At 41.4% G+C, this 13,985-nt stretch overlaps 1 protein-coding gene across 1 annotated transcript in view; it reads right to left on the minus strand.

Moving 5' to 3' along the window:
* The window catches only part of KLHL29 (kelch like family member 29), a 425,477-nt gene that overhangs the window by 139,034 nt on the left and 272,458 nt on the right, over positions 1–13,985 (minus strand). The window contains exons 4-5 of the mRNA XM_076332702.1: positions 5,358–5,499; positions 4,061–4,603 (exon numbers count right to left, since the gene is read on the minus strand). Coding sequence (XP_076188817.1) covers positions 4,061–4,603; positions 5,358–5,499 — 685 coding nt within the window. The remainder of the gene's footprint in view (positions 1–4,060; positions 4,604–5,357; positions 5,500–13,985) is intronic.

Consider the following 13,985-nt stretch of genomic DNA (forward strand, 5'->3'; position numbering starts at 1 on the left):
TGCAAGGAAACCAATCTCTTCTAGTCCTTCATCAGACTGACTAATTTCTCTCCATTTGGGCTCAACTGGATTGGCAGGCACATAGATGTTGGTCTCTGTCACTGTGCCATGGTATGGGATACCGGTACCTTGTGTCAGAAACTGAAGGGACGATTTCCATCCCTTTCTTCTCTGCAGGCACGTTGTGCAAGCAACAACTTGTGCTGACACACACAGCCTGAAGATACTGAAATTATGTTTGAATATTATTTGCAACTCTGCATTTTCTGAAGAAGCCACATAAAAATTTGGCTATGTGAACTTCAGTGGATCTTGACTGAGTATGTTCACAATGAACATCTTCATGGTTCTGAATATTCTGCTTTATTAACTCCCCTGGCACTTAATCTTTAGATTACAGAGCAAGATTTAGGACATGGATAGAAAACAAGGGCTGATTCTGTTCTAAAATATTAGGTTACATGTCTGTGTTAAGGTGACATGCCTTTTGAAGTCAGCTAGGAGTATTTGGCATAAATCCTATCCAAAGGGCAATTACAGGCCAAACCAGATACCTCTCAAAATTGCTGTTGACTGTGTATGGTGAAAGAGTCCATGCATTTCGTAAGGCAGCTCTACAGTTCTTCACACACTGCTAAAAGCAATAATTACTTTGAAACATTATTTGTCTCTCATAATGTGACTGCTTTATAAATTCACTAAGTAAATGGATCATGTAGCTAAACTTAACATTCGTATTTAACATATTACAGAAGAAATAAAAAATCCTTCCACAGAATATAAGATCCAGACCAAGAAGATTCTCTAATCCATGCAAAAATTATTTTCTTACAAGTAGTTTCAATGGAATTAGGTGGGAATTAGCTGTGACACTGTAAAGAGAACGACGTATCTGTTTTATATCACTATTCTTGTTATGAAAATGTATTTTCTGCAAAGCCACAGAAATGACTTGACTCTTTCAGTCACGTAAGTGAGATCTCTTGACCTATTGCAACTGAGATGGCATACTAGCAGAGCCTTTAACTTTTGGCAACTTATTTGTTTACGTTTGTTTAGAAACAGCTACATAAGAAACCTAGTTCTGCATGAATACAGTATAATGTGACCCCAACATGTACACAATCAAATGAAAGATAATTATGGGAAATAAAACATGACGTTTCAAATCAGCTCCCTAATAAAGTCTAAAAATACAAGAAACCCTATCATATTAACCAGCAAGAACTGCTCTTTCACTTAAGGGATAGTTGGGTAATTATTCAAACCTGTACAAGACTGGATTGTCAAGTGAAATAATAATACAGAGTATCTCAGGATAATGAGATAGATTTTAAGGCCATTAGCAGTGGCTCTTATTATAATACTGGCCAAGGTTCCCCAAGAAAGAGAGAGAATATTTAATTGAAACTTGTAGAGAACTAGTTTGAACTTTTATATTTGAACAGCTCAGTACTGTCTCATAGTTTCCATTCCTTCCCGGAGAGAAAGGCGCCTATCATGTAAGACTGTGAAATCAGTCAGGCTTTAGAGACTGAAATCCCTGAGGGCTGAAATTAAAACGAGAAATAATTTGAAAATTGAGCCACACTGAAATCCATACAGTTTATATTAAGAATCTTATTCTAGTGAGGTTTTAAGGTCTGGTTAGACACCCAGTTGTCTTCTCTTTCCTGATTCTTTCTCTCATTCAAAACAACCAAACCCAACATATATCTTGTCTGACTTTAGGTTTGACAAGAAGAATTATAGCTTTAGAAGTAACGGCTTTTAAGACTGGAAATGGAGGAAGAGATGACTTTTTCTCTATAAAATAGGTCCTGCTTATGAGACATTTGTATATGCATGCTTCTTTATCGTACGTTTGTTTGTTTTTAACCACTACAGGAACAGGAATAACTCAACAGCTGATGGTCATAGAGAAGCTAGCTAATCCCTGGGAAAACAGATGTCTAGCTTGCAGTTTATAAGGTACAGTATGGCTAATGTGTCAGCAGTTGTCATGGATTAGAAATACTGCTTGTTTTAATATTCTCCTTACGAGCCTCTCCTAGGTACAAAGGTTTCCGAATACCAGACCAGAGCTAGGTCTGGCATGCCTGGCATACTCTAGTGAGGAACTCTCCTCCTCACCTTAATGAACACCTCCTCACCGTGCTCAGCGGTGCTTGGATAATTAGACTAGACTAGGGTTTACAGCAGTTGAAGCAAGAATGCTGATTAAGACTTTGCAAATCAAATATTAAAAGACTGATTAAATATTTTACGATCTTTTTACTTAGGCTCTGATTTGAAGTTTACTTCATCTACTAGCCAGAGATATACCGAAGGTTAATTGATGGAGGAAGAGTAAATAACAGCTGATGCTACTGGCCCTAAGTATGCAAGGCATTTAAGAGTATTCCTAACCTCAAGTGTGCAGTCACTGACGTGCTCATTTGTCTCACCAGGTTACTGTCACTAGGGCTCAGATACGTGATCAAATTACCTCAGTGAAAGTGGTTTAAGCTTATGTGTTTTTCCTTGTATTGTATATTTGCACGTCTCCAATGACACCAAGTAATCCTTTAAATTGTGTTAATTTGATCATGTATCTGAGTATCCAGTCCAGTAAATTGGGATAGGTGGCTATGAAAAGTGGAGATGATGCCTTTTAGAAGACAAATAGCTTCCACAGAGAAGAGAGACATCCAGCAGAACCACTACAGCTCAGTCTACCAGGATTAGAGTATAAATCTCTCCCCTTTCTCCTCCTACAAAATCAAGGGTTTGTAACTTATAAACCTAACTTGACAAATCGCTTTTGTGGATTTTGATTTTTTTTTTAAAGGGAAAGAATTAACAAAACTCTTATAAAGCAATTGTTGGTGATTTTTTTGCTACCTGACTGGGCCAGTATCACTTAAAGCCCATCTAGATCTTAAAGAAAAATTCAGAAGCTCACCGTCCAGCAAGTGTTCTCATCATATTTGGGGCTTGGAGTTGAAAATTTAAAAGCAGTCCAAATATTTAGCTTCAGAAAAGTACTGCTGAGCTTGTGCCTTAACTCCTTTTCAAGAGATGTTTGGTAAGGATTTGCACCTACCAAAGTACAGTTTATGTAACGAGTAGGAAGGGTTATTGGACTAATAATTTTTAACAGAGATTCCTTGTCTTTAATACAGAGCTACACAATAGAACTTAATAGCTTATGGCAAGTAAATAATTTACACATGGATTGTGTCTGAATACAAATGTATACATAAAATATCACAGACTTAATGAAGCCTTTGGGGTGTTTTTTCTAAAATCAATTTAATTGATTTTGCCGATAGGTCTGCATTTATATTTTTGTAAGCTACATTTTGCTTTACCTACACATGTGGCACAGTCAGGATTTTTAAGGGAGGCAGCGAAAACTGCAAATGAAATTAGAAACTAAGTGCACAGAGCGTAGGTATTTTTGAAGTGTCTAGGGTAAGACACTCAGAAATAACACTCCAACATGACCCAATGGTGTGGCTCATTTAGAAATTTCTTATCAGAAAAGGTCAACCTCTCAGGGTGTTTTGCAGCATTTGAGCCCAATGAAGCTGGCCATGACGAGTTTTCCCCTTAACGCTGAACGTTTTGCATTGTTCAGCTTCAGTCAGCAGGGTTACTTGCATTTGGCCTGGGCTCCTACTAGAGGGTTGAAGAAGAAGGTTAGTGTTGTGACTAATGCACAACTGAAGGCAGAAGGAAAGTGGTCGGATGGAAACATGAGTGTGTGTTTCAAAGGGAGAGGCACGGGATGATGGCTGCTTTGCCATTGGGAGCACCAGCTTATCTGATGGGCCTGAAAGCTGTTTTTCGCTACAAAATACGCCCACAGCTCATCCTTCCTCTTTCTAACGCACTGCTTTTTGTTGTCATTAACTCATAAAAGCTATGCATTAAAGGGAAGCGCGAAGACAGATGCTGGAGCTGGGCTGGCGAGCCCGAAGGGAGCAGCAGGGAGGCCTGGGGGTCCACTGCCGTCCTCAACCCCACCACCCACCCCTGCCTGCGCGCTCTGTGGGGCTGAGCCGGCCTGCCTTACCTTTGGGGTGCCAGGGGTCCGTGAACTCGTACTTCCCCACGCCGATCGTCCGCAGCATCTGCACCCCGTTGGTGTTGTCCGGGCCCCCTGCCGTGTTGGGGGGCAGCGGGGCGGCTGCCTGCCCGTTGGTGGCGGGTGCGCTGCTGGGCAGGGCGGCCGAGGGCAGGGCCGGCGGCGGCGGCGGCAGCATGGGGCAGGCCAGGTGGCCGTTGCCCACCGCCCCGGGGCCTGGGTGGGCCACCGGGCCCACACCGCTCATGGAAGACATGCTGAGGGGCTGGCTGTTGGTGTACAAGGGCTGGCTCTGGAGGTTGACCACCATGTTGCTGAGAGGCTGGGAGGGCTGCGGCTGGAGCTGGTAGTGGGCCGGCATCAGCGGGAGCTGGGGGGTGACGTGCGGAGGGAGGGAGGGCGTGACGCCGATGACGGGGGCCTGGACGTTGGCGGCCGGGCTGAAGGTGGGCGGTTGTGTCATCCCATAGGAATGCGTGATCAGGGTGGGCTGGCTGCCTGCCGCCACCGTGGTGACCCAGGGCGCTGCACCTGTGGCACGAAGGAATGCCGGCAATGGTGACGGGCTCGGCACAGGGGAGAGCAGAACAAAAATAAACACCCCCAGCCTTCCCCTCCTGCACCCACGTCTGCTACCAAATTGCGCCGACGCGCCCTTCTCCTTCACAGTAGCTAAAGCGGTTCAGGGTCTGGAACCGTTCCCACCGGTAAGTGCATAAAATTGCTATGGCGATGTGAGTGCAATTGTTAAAATACTCATCAGGTGACATGCGGCATGCTTGTGGTTTTATGTATTTTGTGCTTTATGCAGCTTAAGCACATGCTTCCAAGAAAATTAACCTCTTTCCCCACTGTGCTTTCATGGTTCCTTGACAAACACTCTGTGTGTATAATAATGGTGCTCTAGCCACTACAAAGAGATTGTAATTAGGCATCTGGCATAGTAGCACAATGTATGATATGTGTCTGGAAGCTGGAAATCATTTCAGGTAGTTCTGGACATAAAAGATGTCTTAAAGTATTACAGAGTGCCTTTTCCTCTAGTGAAGGCAGAGAAGGAGAAAAAACCCCCACTCTAATGAACTTGCAGGCATCTTAATACATTTGTATTAGCCCCAATACAGAAGAAACTTGAGGGGTCTTTAAAATGAGAGAAAAACCCTGCTAAAGAATAAAGAAAAGGCTCACAATGAAGTCTAATTTACAGAAGTAAATGGAGATAGTGCATTGAATTTGCTTTGAACGATTTTCTCTTGTAGAATTACAAATAAGATTAGAAACATACCTGGATTTTCATTCTCCCTCATCTGTTTAGATGGAGGCTCATCAGTGTCCCAGGGCGTCGACTGATTGATGGGTGTCTGTCCCCACCTGACGCTTGTTGCAAGTCCTTGAGGCTGATTTTCAGTCTTGGAAATGCAAGGTGTCTACCAGAGAAAGAGAAAAATACAGAATAAAAATGCTTAGACTACTGGGAATAATTACTGCTCCTCACAGCTAGTAGCTTGCTTCTCTGTTTGTTTGTTACAGTCCAAGAGGATATCCTAAAATCTTTAAATATCATTATCCTCCAGGCTTGCATGACATGTCCATATGGAAAATATAATATATTTGAAAAAAATACTTCAGGAAATTTAATAGATCCACCTTTAAAACAAAATCCACAACAAACTAGCATTTTCAGAAATAAGTTGCTTCTTTTGCCTTGAATATAAAAAAAACAACACACATATGGTAATATCCATTCAGTCACAGCTTACATAAAATGGGACAATCTTCTGTTTGCTCAATCTCTTCCAAAAATGGTGAGTTTTGTTTAGCAGAAGGCAGAACAAGAGAGACTCATTTACAACTGTAGGACAAATTACTGTAGAGCAGTAAAAAGAAGTCTTAGTATTTACGGTCTGTCAACCCTTAAAATTGAATGCCAATTAAAAAAAGCAGCATAACAGTCATTGGCCGCTAAAGTGGGTATGTTGGCAGTTCTTCAGAGATGTTAAAGTAACTGTAAAACAGGGGAAGTATCGGGGATGAATAATCATCAAAGGGGATATGATCTGAAAGAGATTTTTTGATAAAGAAACTATCAATCACGTGGATTTAAATGCTAAGCCAGCCCCCCCCCTGCAGTTTTAGGGGATCTTCCCGAACAACCGTGCCTTTGCTGAGAAAAGGCCTGTAGAAAACGAGGGTGCTCCAACAGGTCTCGTTTATTTAACTCTGCAGCATATTTCATTGCTGGAAGATTAAAAGATTTTTTGTTTTGTTTTTTACTGGTGTCAGAAACTCTAAACCAAGAAAACGGAACCAGCTGCCTACTGCTGAATGAGTATTGGGGACTGAAGCCATAAAGAACAGGAGACCAGTCTGAGCAATCGCTTGTTTGCCTTACATCTGGGAAGTAATTTAGCTCCGAGATGGGGGTACAGTGGCTCCATAAATGCCCTGGGCCACGTAGTACCAATGAAATCTCTGTCAGCACCAGCAGTTTTTTTTTTCCCCATCACCAGTACCTCAATCACCCCATGAAAAGGAGTCATTAGCAAACCCATTTATGCCCTCTGCAAATACATGCACATCTTTCCCAAGTCTGTCAGTCATTCCTCAGCTCTTTAAATCCACTGGAGGTGCCTGCATTCAGTGGCTTCCTCGTGCCCTCCCTTCTGCCCCACTACCATCTCCCCTAGCTCTTCTGCCCTGCTGCAAGGCTCTCTCCTTCATCCAAATGCCCCCGATACCTCTCACCCACTCCCTTTTCCACCTGAGCTTTATCCTCCTTGGGCTCTGGAAGTCTGGAGTCCTGGGTGCAGACCTTGATGGAGGATAGGGTTTTTGCTGTGTTGCTCTCTTTGTTCCCAGAAGCCACAATGGAAATATTTGCCCCACTAGAAATGCTATACTTTCTTAAATGCAGACGGTCACACAGAAATGTGATTCTTAATGTCTTTTTTTGTACGCAATCTGGAAGTGAGAATTTTCAGCTTCTGTCCAAATTAATTTTTCGTTTTTTCAAGACACAGCAGTTTATCTTTTGGGTTTTTTTTTAAACTTTAACTTCTCCAGTTTTCTTCCTATTCTACTGGCAGCAAGGACAATGATATCCAGGTTTTAGATTCACATTTCCTTCTGCCCCCACCATTTTAATTTTCTTAACTTTTCAAACCTTCTACAACTTTTGCCATTGAAATAAAAATGAGTCAGGAAAGGCAAAAAGAGAGGACATGCAGACAAGCAAGAGCTTTAAGATTCCTTCTGTTGTAGTCATAGCAAAGAAAGGGCAGGAGGGGAAGAAATAAATCTCAGTTTTGAAATACTTTCTATTTATAAATTGTCCTGAGAAAAAGCTTAATCTAAATACCTTTAGCTTTTACATTGTACAAGGTCTTTGACACAGGAGGTTGTAACACTGTTGGTGGTTTACCAGTTCATGTTAGCAGTATCCCTTTGGATCTAGCTAAACTGTTTAACAGTGGCCAAAGCACTCTGCAGTGGAAAAAGAAAGAAAAAAAAAAAAGCACCACCAGCATTCTCTGCCTATAAATCAGCTAAGATACTTCCCCCAGAAACACTATTATTTATCCCAAAGCAAAGCTTTAAAAAACAGTAAATGCAATATAGAGAACTGGGCATTTTTATGAATCATCAAAGACGGACAGGAGGATTCAAGACTCTTATCATGCCCTGCACGTTCCGCATGTGGTATGTGTGTTGCATTTCTTTGTTGTATGAACTGGGTCTTGTAAGTGGGTTTGAAATACATACTTCTCATTATTGTGTGGCATTGTCAAGATGTGTAGCATCTTGTGTAACTTTGTTACATCCCCAAGCTGCTTTAAAAGTGTCAATCTAAAATAAGAAAAAATATTCCTGTACCTTAAATAATACAGAACCACACACATGCTATAATTTTAAAAGAACCCATATGTTCTGTAGAGAATGGGTGAGAAGGGGAGTATGTGACACAGCTCTCCTAAGTCCTACAAAAATCCGGTTGCCTATTTTGCAACTGAAAGCTTGCTTTCCAAAAAACTAGAGCACCAGATCAGACACATTTGAAACTGGTGGAGTTTGCACCCGAATCTAGATCTAAATTCCATACTTGGAGCATTAATGAAGAGGAAGGAGGTTTGCTGTCAATAAATACTTCTCTTCCGCTTCCACAAAATGCTAGTTTTTTCCAAAATTTTTTTTCACTAAATAGGCTCACAAACCCTGCTTCTTAGAGGCTCAGTGGATTTAAATGCACAAGTCCAGCACATTGCTTTCAAACTGTACTCCTGAGCTTGTATTTATTTGGTCAGAAAGAGCTGGAGATTAGCTGGTATGAAATCAAAACACACATTCATGAAACACAGTTTAGACAATAATGGTGGTGGAAACAGAAAAACAGCTTATTGAACTTCTTTTTTTTAATATATATACACTTCTGGTCTCTGATCTAATTTCTGCATTATTTTTCTTAATACATGAAGGATTACATTACAAGTGCTACATGTCTGATCCAATTGCAGCAATTATTGATTTGCGTATCTGGAAAGCAAAATTATTTCCAACATTATCAGAGGAACTTTCTGTCCATGCGCTCAGGCACATGACAGCACTCTATCTGATGCTTTTAATGTACAACACAAATGACCAAAAAATGGCCTGTATTATGCTAGTTGTGCAGGGGGAAGAGATGTGTTCCATTAGTGATCCGCAGACTTCACAGAAACTAATTGTACTATGTTACACTTTTATCTTTGCTTTCATGTCAGATGCTTGTTTGAATTAAACACGAAACACATGAAAAAAAGAAACGCATTACAAAATCTACTGGGTATACATTTTAAAATACTGCCAAATGTCTATTTACATGAAAAGACAAGAAGGTTTCTAAAAGGTCTGTTGAAGCCTGGCTAGTCAACAGCAGCATTGGCTATTTAATTGCCTGAAATTCATGGCAGACTACAAAGATTACTAAAGCAATCATCAACATCTTTGTAGCACCCCTAAAATGTTCAATCTGTGCTCTTTGTCACGGGTAGAGTACCCCAAATCCAAATCTGAGGATTTTTTTCCTCTGTTGTTTGAAATAACCGTTAAGAACAAATAAAATTTTCAGCTGAAGCTTGCATTTCACCTCATGCCTGCCACTTTGAACTCCAGCAGTGAGCAATCTCCCAGTTTTAAGGAAATTAACTGCAATATAGATGTACAGGCAGAACGGAGCAAGATGGAACAATTTCAGAATTACATGAGACTAACACAGACAAGTTGCCAGGTTGTTGATTTTTTGTAGCTCAAACAGTCATAAACCATGGCCCATAGGCAACAGTAATTGGTGTACAGCTGGTCCACTGAACCTTATTAAATTAAAACATTAAAAACCTTGAGATTCATGGGGCTTTGCAGCATATCCACAAGACAGTTCGTGAGTTCACAGCAATCAGCTGGTGCTAAAGATTGGGAATTAGTGATTCGATCTATACTGCATCAGTTTACATGGTTACTATTAGGTGTTCAGGAGGCATAGCTACAACTAAGTCTGACTTTAAGTCCAAAGTTTTACAAATCTTTGATGAAATAAGACCTAAACTTTTAGTAAGACCTTTTTTACATCAATGGAAACATAAAACCTACTGCACTACTAACAGCATTACAGAGTACGTTAGTGGAATTAAAAAAACCCCAAGCCAACAACAACCAAAATCCAACAACAAAAACTCCAGTACAATTTTCCCCAGGCTCAACACCACCAAACACTTCCTGGGAGGTCCTTATAAACACATTTGAGCAATTTCCCCAAAGGCTTGTAAAACTGCTGACATACATCCTGCTACGGCTCAGAGTGCTAAGACCTATTCAAACAGTTTCATGAGCAAAAAAGAACTAATCTGGACAGAGGGATCCTATTTGTGGTTCCCAGCGACCAAAATTATTTTACTACGGCCTTCATTTAAAGTGATGGATGAGAAGTAGCAATTCTCTGTTCCAATTATCCAAAAGAGATTGGGAATGGCAGCTTAATACTAAGACAATGTATCCAATATGCAACCCACTCTATTTTCTCTCCCCATTGAAAATAAAAAGGCTAAGACACATGCATGCATAAAGGCAAACATTCCCTCCCACGGATTCAGGTTTTATGGCCTGTCATGGGTAAAAGCAACTTCAATTTAATGAGGGAATTCCTTTTAAAGCTGTTAGCTATGCCTCGCTCTAACAAGTAATGACTGGTGGCCCTGGTTGGGTTTTAAGCCTGAACGTGTCTGGTGCTCTAAAAAGCTCAGTGGTCTCTGCACCAACAAGTTTATGGTCTAATTTGTAGTGCACACTGCTAAATATTGCATGAAACAGGTATTATTTGTGTGCATGAGGCATGCATGTAAAATCTGAACCACACAGGGATAGATCTTCATCTAGGGTAAATTCCTATACCGTGTTGGACAGGATCCCAAGCATATTTCTGAGTCTAGTCTGTGGCCAAAGAAGCTCTTAAGGATGGATGCAGAGCTTTTAAAGATGCAGTGATGACAGCAATATCTCCCTAGCACCAGCTGTTGGGCTGGGCTACAGAAATGAAACTGTTGTTTTAAGAGAGGGATGTACTGCAATGTATTAAAAACCTAAGAGATATGGACAGGCCAGTGTGCAAGAGGAACGGAACGAGCTGTCCTGCAGTAAAACCTCATTCAAGAACTTGCTCATGGGTGGAGAGAAGAACTCATCTACCTTACAGTTCCCATCACCAGGCAATTCTGCGATGACACAGCGCTGTTTTTCTCTTTCCAGAGCTAATGTGGGAGCAGCGAGAAAGAGAATAGTATAGTTAACTCATAGGAAAAGTGTTGCTACCCTGCATAAAAGACAAAAGAAGTCTTAGTTCCCTCTCGAGTGGAGAGAATAATTCAACACTGGCATCTTAAACACCATCCAGCGATGAGCCACCAGCCAGTGTGAGCTCTGGAGCACTGAGGTATAGCCTCCAGGTGAGACACACGGCTTAGCAGCGGGGTACAGTCTGCATCCATTCCTGTTTTTCAGAGGATTTAAAGACACCCCCCACCTTGAGGTTAATGACACGGGCTTGGAGAAACCCGTGAGTGCAGTGGCCCACGTTCCAGACAGGCACAGCACAACTGCCTGTACCCAGCCCTGACCCCGGCTCTATGCATAGCGGAGCTTCTCACCACCCAGTCTGTGAGCTGCTAAGGCGGCAGATGTACAAACATGTCCAGCTTCTTCCCCCCACCAACATCAACCCCATCTTTCCTGGACAGAGCCTCTTTGCCATCTCATTTGCATTTATGCCTCAGTTACCTTCCTAAATACGACAGTCAGCCAAATTCCCAAGCTCTGACAATGCAATGGAAGGTAACTCCATACTGGGAATGGGTCAAATGCTACTGTTTCATTAATCCTTTCTAAGGCTCCCCATTCACACTGGCTGCAGGTTTGGGGAGGCAAGAGGAGGAATGAGGTTATGGAAAAGGGGGGAGAAAGATGGGATAGAATAAGGCTGTGAATTGACCATAGGTGGTATCTCTTTCTTTTTGGTGGCTACACTGCCCAGGACAACCACCGCTCTCACACCAGTGCTCCAGTTAGGTGCTCAGCATTAGGTGGGAATGAATGTGGGACCATGGAATGATAAGAAGGGCTTCATAAATGGCACTTTGTATTCTGTCTTGGCAAATTTCACCAGCAGAGGCTCAGGTACTCACCCAGCTGCCTTCGTTTCTCAGCGAGAACATCAGGGAACGGAGCTGAGGTATCGAACCGAGGTCCCGGCTGCGACACTTGCTGCTCCAGGACACCAGGGACATCAGCGCACGACACTGGGTTCGAGCACAGAAGCCCCACTTTAGCCTGAGCAGAACCTCCTCTGCTAACACGGTCGGCATGCAGATCAACCCCAAATCAGAGCAAAGCTACGAATGCAAAATCATCCCACAACGGAGGAAAATGCGCAACATCAGGAACAACGCGGCAGCACGTACTACAGAGAACATGCACTACGCAACGCAAGAGGGCTCTCAGAGATCCTGCAGGCATCCCATGGTAGAGGCAGATAAATCCAGTTCATCGTAAGTGCTTTTTGTCAGAGGGCAAAAGGAAGTACGGGTAATAATGGAATAAGCACTTGTCAGACCAGAATCCCAAGGGCGTGCAAAGGATGTAACCCTTGTGTACTTGGCAAAGCTACTCGAGAATGACCTAACAGCAGGTTGCTTGAAAACTAAACATTTATCTTGAATGCAAATACTGGCCACTGGCCATTGATAGGTTCAGAAGTTGCATTTTTGTCCCAAATTTCCCATGGTCCAAACAGGACCCTGAATTTCATTCTGGATCAGGGCCTAAAGCATTAGAAATACAGAGAGGAATACTTATAAAGTAAAAGCTGTGTCACTTTAGGCTCCAATCCCAGTATTAAGTTACTGCTATAAATGTTCCCTTTTGTTGTATTGGATGCCGACATTTTACATTCAAGCCCTCTGAATTCAGTGTTTCAATTGTAGTACACGTTCCGTGGCAGGAAAGTGCATGTTCTCTGCCTACACAGCAGGCACATTAAAAAAAAGGAAAAGAAAAAGAAAACCAAGATAAGCCTGTGAGTGTTGAACAGTGCTGCACGATATTACTGATTTATTAACTTGGCTTGATCAATAAGGCTATCATCAAGGGCACATTTAGTTTGCACATAAATTTCACTTTCTAACAAGCACTTTTGTGTGCTCACTTTAGTTTCCATAATCTGATCAGGGTCTCAGGAAGCTTTCTTTAAGGGAGAACAGAGAATTCTTTTTCTAAAAAAAGGATCAAAGTATACTCTGTCAACTCTCAAACAAAAGGACAGGCAGTACTGTAGAAACAGCATGCTTACCTTTCACAGCAAAAAGAAAAATAAGCCTACAGGTCCAGATTTATCACTGCCTTAAGTTCATCAACATCAATTGAGCTATTAAATTGTGGCTGAATTTGGCTCATAGCAATTTAAAAATTTCAACTTTCTTTGAGAGTCTTCCATCAGTAAGATGCTAATTTCATGCATAATTTAAACTCCACTGTCCTTTAACTCAGTGTTTGTAAATAATTAAAAAAGAACTAAAAATCCTTTTACGTTTATAAAGCTGCCCCCCTTTTTCTACTGCAGAACAACAAAGACTTTCTAATCAAGAATTTATTTAGTCTTTAAATCTGAAAGTAAAAGCCATATAAAAGATGAGGAGAAACTGATTTACAAGATAAAACAATTAGCTCTGGGATATGTACATTAAGACTAATAAATTTCACATCATATTTTAAAGGAGTGGAGGAGGATTCCCAGATATATTAGACTTTATTCACATTCTATTGAAATGTTCAATTATGAGCATCTTATGAAGGTAAGTTATGCAGTCACTAAAATTGAGATGTGAAAAACAGGATTAGAGTGCTGCATCTCTCAAAGAGGCTATACACTTCAATAATCCATCCCTTTTCCTACACACAGGATAACATCTAAAATGTGGCTATTCCTGTAATTGCTCCGGTCTTGTTAAAAATTGGGGTTGTGCAGGAGAAACACAAATGTATTCCACAGTAAAAAGTACTAAAATAATACACTGCATTCCCTTTTAATCCAAAATCACGTATCTCAATGGTTCTTATTAAAATCTTTTTTTTCTGTGCAGACAGATGAAAATGCATTTTAAGACTCAAACAAATCTGTGCAAAAACAGCTCGAACCCATCAATCTCCCAGTTGGTTCTTAAAAGAAGCTAAACATTCACCAAGCTGTTCCGACCAGACGTGACTGGCAGATCCTTTTTGGGAATGAGGTCTCAAGATGCAACCTTGCTTCCATTCAGATTCATAGCTTTAATAACACAAGAAGTTCCGTGCAGGATCAGGCAGTTGGGCGGTCATTTAATTTGATTTACAATAG

The sequence above is a fragment of the Aptenodytes patagonicus genome, chromosome 3 (genome assembly GCF_965638725.1).
Source record: "Aptenodytes patagonicus chromosome 3, bAptPat1.pri.cur, whole genome shotgun sequence".
Taxonomy (NCBI): domain Eukaryota; kingdom Metazoa; phylum Chordata; class Aves; order Sphenisciformes; family Spheniscidae; genus Aptenodytes; species Aptenodytes patagonicus.